The 11,056-nt window shown below is 49.2% G+C and overlaps 1 protein-coding gene across 1 annotated transcript in view; it reads left to right on the plus strand.

The window, feature by feature from the left end:
- LOC115151270 (fibrillin-2) overlaps positions 1-9,934 on the plus strand; it is a 115,427-nt gene extending 105,493 nt beyond the window's left edge. Inside the window, exons 54-58 of the mRNA XM_029695220.1 lie at positions 4,930-4,957; positions 5,020-5,139; positions 5,403-5,634; positions 6,025-6,184; positions 6,331-9,934. Coding sequence (XP_029551080.1) covers positions 4,930-4,957; positions 5,020-5,139; positions 5,403-5,634; positions 6,025-6,184; positions 6,331-6,702 — 912 coding nt within the window. The 3' untranslated portion in view covers positions 6,703-9,934. The remainder of the gene's footprint in view (positions 1-4,929; positions 4,958-5,019; positions 5,140-5,402; positions 5,635-6,024; positions 6,185-6,330) is intronic.
- Positions 9,935-11,056: the final 1,122 nt, after the last annotated feature.

An 11,056-nucleotide genomic window follows, 5' to 3' on the forward strand; every position in this document is an offset into this window, starting at 1 on the left:
ACACCACACATCCCCGCCATAAGCACACACACACTCCCACATAAGCACAAACACACACACTCCCCGCCATAAGCACAAACACACACACTCCCCGCCATAAGCACACACACACACACTCCCCGCCATAAGCACAAACACACACACTCCACGCCATAAGCACAAACACACACACTCCCCGCCATAAGCAGACACACACACTCCCCGCCATAAGCAGACATGCACACACTCCCCGCCATAAGCACACACACACACTCCCCGCCATAAGCACAAACACACACACTCCCCGCCATAAGCACACACACACACACACTCCCCGCCATAACCAAACACACACACTCCCCGCCATAAGCACACATACACACACTCCCCGCCATAAGCACACACACTCCCCGCCATAAGCACACACACACACTCCCCGCCATAAGCACAAACACACACACTCCCCGCCATAAGCACAAACACACACACTCCCCGCCATAAGCACAAACACACACACTCCCCGCCATAAGCACACACACTCCCCGCCATAAGCACACACACTCCCCGCCATAAGCACACACACACACTCCCCGCCATAAGCACACACACACACTCCCCGCCATAAGCACAAACACACACACTCCCCGCCATAAGCACACACACACACACACTCCCCGCCATAAGCACACACACACACACACTCCCCGCCATAAGCACACACACACACACTCCCCGCCATAAGCACACACACACACTCCCCGCCATAAGCACAAACACACACACTCCCCGCCATAAGCAGACATACACACACACTCCCCGCCATAAGCAGACATACACACACACTCCCCGCCATAAGCAGACACACACACACTCCCCGCCATAAGCACACACACACACTCCCCGCCATAAGCAGACACACACACACTCCCCGCCATAAGCACACACACACACTCCCGCCATAAGCAACACACACACTCCCCGCCATAAGCACACACACACACTCCCCGCCATAAGCACACAACACACTCCCCGCCATAAGCACAACACACACACTCCCCGCACATAAGCACAAACACACACACCCTCCCCGCCATAAGCACACACACACACACCTCCCCGCCATAAGCACACACACACACACACTCCCCGCCATAAGCACACACACACACACTCCCCGCCATAAGCACAAACACACACACTCCCCGCCATAAGCACACGTACACACACTCCCCGCCATAAGCACACACACTCCCCGCCATAAGCACACACACACACACACACACTCCCCGCCATAAGCACACACACACTCCCCGCCATAAGCACACACAGACACACACTCCCCACCATAAGCACACACACACACACACTCCCCGCCATAAGCGCACACACACACACTCCCCGCCATAAGCACACACACACTCCCCGCCATAAGCACACACACACACACACTCCCCGCCATAAGCACACACACACACTCCCCGCCATAAGCACACACACACACACACTCCCCGCCATAAGCACACACACACACACTCCCCGCCATAAGTACACACACACACTCCCCGCCATAAGCACACACACACACACACACTCCCCCGCCATAAGCACACACACACACCACACTCCCCGCCATAAGCACACACACACTCTCCCCGCCATAAGCACAAACACACACACTCCCCGCCATAAGCACACACACCCACTCCCCGCCATAAGCACACACACACTCCCCGCCATAAGCACACACAGACACACACTCCCCGCTATAAGCACACACACACACACTCCCCGCCATAAGCACACACACACACACACTCCCCGCCTTAAGCACACACACACACACACTCCCCCCCCCATAAGCACACACACACACACACTCCCCGCCATAAGCACACACACACACACTCCCCGCCATAAGCACACACACACACACTCCCCGCCATAAGCACACACACACACACTCCCCGCCATAAGCACACACACACACACTCCCCGCCATAAGCACACACACACACTACCCCGCCATAAGCACACACACACACACCACTCCCCGCCATAAGCACACACACACACTCTCCCCGCCATAAGCACAAACACACACACTCCCCGCCATAAGCACACACACACACACTCCCCGCCATAAGCACACACACACACACTCCCCGCCATAAGCACAAACACACACACTCCCGCCATAAGCACACACACACACACTCCCCGCCATAAGCACACACACACACTCTCCCCGCCATAAGCACAAACACACACACTCCCGCCATAAGCACACACACACACACACACACTCCCCGCCATAAGCACACACACACACACACTCCCCGCCATAAGCAGACACACACACTCCCCGCCATAAGCACAAACACACACACTCCCCGCCATAAGCACAAACACACACACACTCCCCGCCATAAGCACACACACTCCCCGCCATAAGCACACACACACACTCCCCGCCATAAGCACACACACACACTCTCCCCGCCATAAGCATAAACACACACACTCTCCCCGCCATAAGCACAAACACACACACACTCCCCGCCATAAGCACACACACACACACACTCCCCGCCATAAGCAGACACACACACTCCCCGCCATAAGCACAAACACACACACTCCCCGCCATAAGCACAAACACACACACACTCCCCGCCATAAGCACACACACACACACACTCCCCGCCATAAGCACACACACACACACACACACACACTCCCCGCCATAAGCACACACACACACACACTCCCCGCCATAAGCACAAACACACACACTCCCCGCCATAAGCACAAACACACACACACTCCCCGCCATAAGCACACACACACACACACTCCCCGCCATAAGCACACACACACACACACTCCCGGCCATAAGCACACACACACACACTCCCCGCCATAAGCACACACACACACTCCCCGCCATAAGCACACACACACACACACACTCCCCGCCATAAGCACACACACACACACACACTCCCCGCCATAAGCACACACACACACACACTCCCCGCCATAAGCACACACACACACACACTCCCCGCCATAAGCACACACACACACTCTCCCCGCCATAAGCACAAACACACACACTCCCCGCCATAAGCACACACACACACACACTCCCCGCCATAAGCACACACACACTCCCCGCCATAAGCACACACACACTCCCCGCCATAAGCACACACACACACACACTCCCCGCCATAAGCACACACACACTCCCCGCCATAAGCACACACACACACACACTCCCCGCCATAAGCACACACACACACACACTCCCCGCCATAAGCACACACACACACTCCCCGCCATAAGCACACACACACACACTCCCCGCCATAAGCACACACACACACACTCCCCGCCATAAGCACACACACACACACTCCCCGCCATAAGCACACACACACACTCCCCGCCATAAGCACACACACACACACACTCCCCGCCATAAGCACACACACACACTCTCCCCGCCATAAGCACAAACACACACACTCCCCGCCATAAGCACACACACACACACTCCCCGCCATAAGCAGACATACACACACACTCCCCGCCATAAGCACAAACACACACACTCCCCGCCATAAGCACACACACACACACACTCCCCGCCATAAGCACACACACACACTCTCCCCGCCATAAGCACAAACACACACACTCCCCGCCATAAGCACACACACACACACACACTCCCCGCCATAAGCACACACACACACACACTCCCCGCCATAAGCAGACACACACACTCCCCGCCATAAGCAGACACACACACACTCCCCGCCATAAGCACAAACACACACACACTCCCCGCCATAAGCACAAACACACACACACTCCCCGCCATAAGCACAAACACACACACTCCCCGCCATAAGCACACACACACACTCCCCGCCATAAGCACACACACACACACTCCCCGCCATAAGCACACACACACACTCTCCCCGCCATAAGCATAAACACACACACTCCCCGCCATAAGCAGACACACACACTCCCCGCCATAAGCATAAACACACACACTCCCCGCCATAAGCACACACACACACTCTCCCCGCCATAAGCATAAACACACACACTCCCCGCCATAAGCACACACACACACTCCCCGCCATAAGCACACACACACACACTCCCCGCCATAAGCACACACACACACTCTCCCCGCCATAAGCACACACACACACACTCCCCGCCATAAGCACACACACACACACTCTCCCCGCCATAAGCACACACACACACACACTCCCCGCCATAAGCAGACACACACACACACTCCCCGCCATAAGCAGACACACACACACACTCCCCGCCATAAGCAGACACACACACACACTCCCCGCCATAAGCACACACACACACACACACTCCCCGCCATAAGCACACACACACACACACTCCCCGCCATAAGCACACACACACACACACTCCCGGCCATAAGCACACACACACACACTCCCCGCCATAAGCACACACACACACTCCCCGCCATAAGCACACACACACACACACTCTCCACCATAAGCACACACACACACACACACTCTCCACCATAAGCACACACACACACACACACTCCCCGCCATAAGCACACACACACACACTCCCCGCCATAAGCACACACACACACACTCCCCGCCATAAGCACACACACACACACACACACTCCCCGCCATAAGCACACACACACACACACTCCCCGCCATAAGCACACACACACTCCCCGCCATAAGCACACACACACTCCCCGCCATAAGCAGACATACACACACACTCCCCGCCATAAGCACACACACACACACACTCCCCGCCATAAGCACACACACACACACACACTCCCCGCCATAAGCACACACACTCCCCGCCATAAGCACACACACACACACTCCCCGCCATAAGCACACACACACTCCACCAACTTTTGCAAGTTTTAACCCAAAATGCCTTATGGAGTGTGTAACTTGTCCATGTCTGTGACCTCTCCTTCAGATGTGGATGAGTGTGGTAGTAACCATCGCTGTCAGCACGGCTGTCAGAACATGATGGGAGGTTTCCGCTGTGGCTGTCCTCAGGGCTATGTGCAACACTACCAGTGGAACCAGTGTGTGGGTGAGTGGGACAGACGGACACCAGTCACAAGACCAGTCACTTACTTAAACACTTTTTGCTTCAAGGGGTGCATACGGCCACAAGATATGTCACTGCCCAGTATTGAGACACAGGAGCTGTCCTCTATGTGCGTCATCATCTCAATTCAGGACCTAATTTACCAAGTATCTGCATCAATCAACTAACTCTGATACCGTGTGCACATTGTGCTTAGGCTTGTCTTTTACTCATTTTGACCCATCAATCTATCTTTCTCTCTGTAGATGAGAACGAGTGTTCAGGTGTGTCCGTGTGCGGCTCGGCCTCCTGCTACAACACCCTGGGAAGCTTTAAGTGTGTGTGTCCGTCCGGTTTTGACTTTGAGCAGGGAGGGGGTGGGTGCCAGGATGTCAATGAGTGTTCCATGGGCAGTAACCCCTGCAGCTTCGGCTGCTCCAACACAGACGGAGGATACCTGTGTGGCTGTCCTGGAGGGTACTACAGGGCTGGACAGGGGTGAGTGGATGGGAGACTTAGCCTTACATTGACTGACTGACTTACACCAGAGTTTCCCCAATGGGTTGTGGCTTGTGGCTGATTCCTTATGGGTTAATGGCTCAAAACTTGGTCTTGGTTACAACCATTGGTTTTATTCACTTATTGGGTGAAGATTAAAAAAATCTAAAATATCTTAAAGACTTCAAAAGCTTTAGGTTGGTCACAGCACAATAATGTATTTGGAATCACTGGGAACCTCATACAACACAACACTGTATAAACAGTCACACTTATTTTCTCCACAAGAAAGAGTTTCTCTCCGTGTTAAGGGATGTGAGTTCTACTGTGAGTTCTACTGTGAGTTCTACTGTGAGTCCTGACTTCTCTCTCTTTCTGTTGTCTCCCCAGTCATTGTATTTCAGGTCAGGGCTTCCAGGACCAGTTTAGCTCAGAGGGAGATGATGAGGACAGTCTTTCTCCAGAGGCCTGCTACGAATGTAAGATCAACGGAGACGTCGGCAAGAAGGGCCGACACAGACGTCACGCTGCTGGAGACAATGACTTCAAGGTGCTATTGCTACTCTCTTTTCTCTTTTTCTGCTATTTTCAAGTCTCTCACTCCTTATCAAATCTACAGGTTATAAATGTGTATGTTGTGTGTATGTTTTTTGTTGTGTTGCTATGTGCTGACCCTCTCCTCCCTCATCTCCCCAGGAGGTGAGCATGTCCAGCCTAGACACCCAGGAGTCCATCCCCATGAACCTGAGCCTGGCCTCGCTGCACAACAAGGAGCCCCTGCTGGAGCTGCTGCCGGCCCTGGAGCCCCTGGAGCACCATGTGCGCTACGTCATCACCCACGGCAACCAGGGCGAGCACTTCCGCCTGCTAGAGCGCCACAATGGGAAGAGCGTGCTGAGGTTGGGCAGGAAGCCCCCTCCCCCTGGCTTCTACCACCTGGAGATCGCCAGTCTGCCCCTGTTTGGGCCGCGGCGCCTCCGACAGCTGGAGGAGGAACACGACAGCGACTACCTGCTGGGAGAGATAGGAGACGCCCTACGCATCAAGCTGCACATCCACCTGCACTGAGCTGCAAGCACTCCAACCCTCCCTAACGTCCTTCCTTCCCACCCCTGGACTAACCTTATAATGACCCCTCTGACCTTTGACCTTAACCCCAGGACCATCCAACAAATTGGGGTAGGGGGCTTTGAAAGACTGAGTCAACCAGCCCAACCACCACTTTTTAAATTGTCAAGTATTTTATTTTGTTACCCTGACTACCCACACCCTGCCTTGCCCTCCTTACTGTATCTACCCACCCCAGAGCCACCCCTCCTATAGATGTAAGATCTTAATTTGAGCCAGTTTGCTACAGCAGGAAAATAATTCTGCAGCAACAGGAAATGTGAATTATGTGGATTATAATGAATGGGCATTTTTTAGGGGTTGATCATTTTTTTGTTAGGGCAAATCAAGTCTGAAATTTCAAATTGGAAATTTATATACTACAATCAAATATACTACAAGTTTGCATTTCCTGCTGTGCAGGAACATTTCCAGCAACAAAAGAGTGATCAAATTAAGATCCTATATCTGTATTCTACTTGGAGAACGAGTGGAGGAGATTACAGAAAGGTGTGCAGTGCTTGGACCACAAACCCCTGCCATTTTAGATTTTACACACAAAATGGCTGACGAGAATCGATTCATGCCCTCGAATCCATGAACCTCTGGGATGAAGTAGAAATGGAAGAAGATGCACAAAAAAAGCAGAAATTTGTTGAAATGCTAAACAATGGTCAACAATAAAGTGGGGGGGGTATTTTACTGTTGAGTTGAGCGTGTGTAGGACAATCTTCTTATGATGATGTGGAAAGGTAAGAACCACTGATTTGCTAAAAGAGATATAAGGGTATGTGTTGGTGAATGGTGGTCCAAGCAGTCCCTCGCCTGTCTGTAATCTCTGTGAAATCACAACACTGGGGATAGAGGTCATGCTTCGCCCTACTCAGTATTCTGTGTCATTTAATGTATTGTACTGTCAAAAAACTTCACACGAAGGACTGCAACATTTACACATGTCAGGTTTAACAGTAATGGAGAGTTGGCCATCATGCATATAGTATACAACTCTAGGAGTAAATCACCATCGGTAAGCAGGGACCCTCTGGTGTGATGGCATGTGCTGCCGGCCCGCGTTCTGTTACCTCAATGCGTCTCACTCATGTCCTCCACTCACCATACAACGCTGTTGTAATGCTGCCTCTGGCCAGGAGAGGGCCACACTGTCCTTCAGCATGAACCATGTCCAGTGTCTCAGAGACAGAAGAGGAGGTAGAGGCCGCCCCTAATCACTGGTCCAGGATCAGATATTGTTTTATCTCCCTAATGGTTAAGGTGGGAAACGCGGGTAGGGTACTCTGATCCTAGCTCAGTGGTTAGGGGTGATTACTACCTCGAGTCCTCTCTCCAAAAGACTGCCAGGACATTGTACTAGTGGTGCTACAGTTTTATATCATGCACTGAAACTGCTCTTTGAATTTAATCAGGGAGATTTTGCTTAGAAACGCAGCAAACAGGTCATGAGGGATTCGGCTTTAGTCAAGACTTTATTTTGAAGCTTTTCTGAGAGTTGGCATTCTGACTGGTAGTGGGAACTTATTGGATGGCTGAACCAACTGCAGCCCATAGAGAAACATAGCTGGAGACGAAACATACTGTAACAACCTCAATGGTACTTAACAACGTTACCACAGCAGACAGGTAATGTTTGGGATTTTTACAGAACACATATATGCAGGCACAAACACACAGGTGAACACCAAAACTCACTGAAAATAAGCATCCATCAGCTCACAATTCTTTTTTTCTCAGAGAAAAAGGTGCTAAATAATTCCATCTCTTACATGATGTACAAAAAAAATTCAGTCTTGAATCTTGATTGCAAAAACTGTCATTTTTACTAGGTTTTATGTTTCATGTTTGTCTGTCTTTTGTAATGTCTTAATGCTGAAAACCAATATTATCGAACTTGCTTCTTGAAAATGTAATTGTATATTTTTAAGTGAAATGTAGATGTTTTTTATGTTGTTTTTAAAAGCGTCAAGGCTGCCCAAGATTGAATGCCTTAAAGTGCTGGTGGCTTTGTTTGCACAGAAAAGAAAAGATCAAATCAAATCCTAGAGTGGCATCCATTTTGTGATCATGCAGTAGATTAGAACACTGTATCTATCATTGTCCTTCTCAGCTCATACTGTAGTCTCTGAGCTCATAATGTTGTCGGTTAGTGGGTGCGGATTGCCAGTAGCCTGATCCCAGATCAGTTTGTGCAACAACCATAGCACAAACAGATCTGGGACCTGGTTGGATTGAGTGTCAGAGACCAGAACACACTGCTATAGTAGCATTCCCACTCTACAGTTTGTCTCTCTATCGTGATGTTGACACTGTAACAAGCCTATAGGATCAATGCAAACTCAACATGGCCATCTATCGCACACTCTGGCAGTGAGTGTCCCTAGCCCTGTTTATACCTGCCGCTAACATGCATCCTTAGTCCCGATCTCGTGCCGATCTTGCCCGTTTACACTTATAAGATCTGATTAAAATCAGTTCACAATGAGTCTTTTGAATCATCTACACCTGTCTAAAATGTGGGCACAATCAGAATGAGGACAAGATCAGAACAAAGGACGCATGTTAGAACCAGATATAAACATGGCTTCTGTCTAGTAACCCATCTCTGATGCTCAACTATGATTTTGCTCTCTGAACATCCAAGGTTACTGCACTGTTCCCACAGCCTGGGCTATATTTATGCATAACCATTTTTCAAACATGGGAACATTGTATACTTCATCTTTTTTTTTGTCTGTCCATTATTTTATTTGCCAATACATGTTAAGAAAATAATGTGCGTGTGCGTACTGTATCTCAGCTTCAGTGTCAAACTATCGCTCAATCGGTCAGTTCTGATTTGAATTTGAGGGGAAAAAGAACTTGAATGTCATTTCTTTAGAGGTGCTCAGGAGGGTGTAGAGAACACAGACAGACTCAACACCTGGAGCTCTCTCTGAAACCAGCTGATGGTTTCCATGACAATCATTGAGCCATACCATACCTCTAACTGGGGAAAAACTGAACACCCCTGACAAACTAGTCTTTTCTCATTTTCCAAACTCTTATTTTATGCTGGAACGAATCTAACATTAATTGGGTGTACACATGTGCGATCTGTCAAATCTGAGTGATTCTCATCATTTTGTAAACTTTTGTCAGTGACATTTAATGGCAATAAAAGTATTGTGGGTTATATTTTTAAAGGATTGTCTTGGAGTTTCATTTTCCAGCTCGGTGAATGTCCCATTAGTGCTTTGTTAAGGTGATTAAAGTGAGTTAATGTGCTGATATGTTTTATTGATTTTACAGGAAGAGTTGTCGGTAACTGCCAAAATAAAGGAAACACCAACAAAGTGTCTTAATAGGGCATTGGGCCACCACAAGCTGCCAAAACAGCTTTAATGCACCTTGGCATAGTTTCTACAAGTGTCTGGAACTCTACTGGAGGGATGCGACACCATTCTTCCACAAGAAATTCCAAAATGCAGTGTTTTGTTGATGGTGGTGGAAAACACTGTCTCAGCCACCATTCCAGAATCTCCCATAAGTGTTCAATTGGGTTGAGATCTGGTGAGACACACACACACACTAAACCCCCTATGCTCCTTTGAGACCCCTCTTTCAGTCAATGAGATCTCTTCTTCTAGCCATGGTAGCCCAAATAATGGGCAACTGGGCATTTTTATACATGACCCTAAGCATGATGGGATGTTAATTGCTTAATTAACTCAGGAATCACGCCTGTGTGGAAGCACCTGCTTTCAATATACTTTGTATCCCTCATTTACTCACGTGTTTCCTTTATTTTGTCAATTACCTGTATCTACCCACTCCAACCGTTCACCCCCACACAGGAAATTGAAAAAATGAATTGAAGAACCCCATTTTATTTCACAGAATGAAACCCTGCGTAGCAAAAACAAAGCAGTTAGGAAATATATCTACTTACAAATCTTGAAAATGCAAGCAAAGCTGCCTGCTCTGCCTCCCCTCGTCCCAAGACCTGGCTACCTCAAGAATCACAGTCCAACGATAAGATTCAGAGAGCTACAAACCACAGAAAACACTAGCAAAAGGAGACTCCAAACTTGAGCCGGAATACAAAAATAAAGTATTTCTGGTCTTTCTAAAAGTCGCAGTTGTAGAGTTCATGTTTTCACCAAGTTTGGCAGGGTGGCTAAAGCAAACAGGTCAACCAAACAATATGTAGATATAGATAGTAAATATATGGCTTTGTTTCAGTTATACAGACACAAAACACACTAATAATATTTCTATGAAGACAAATCACCAGTTTGGTTTCTTAAAGAGGTGACTGCAT

Source organism: Salmo trutta, chromosome 17 (genome assembly GCF_901001165.1).
Source record: "Salmo trutta chromosome 17, fSalTru1.1, whole genome shotgun sequence".
NCBI lineage: Eukaryota > Metazoa > Chordata > Actinopteri > Salmoniformes > Salmonidae > Salmo > Salmo trutta.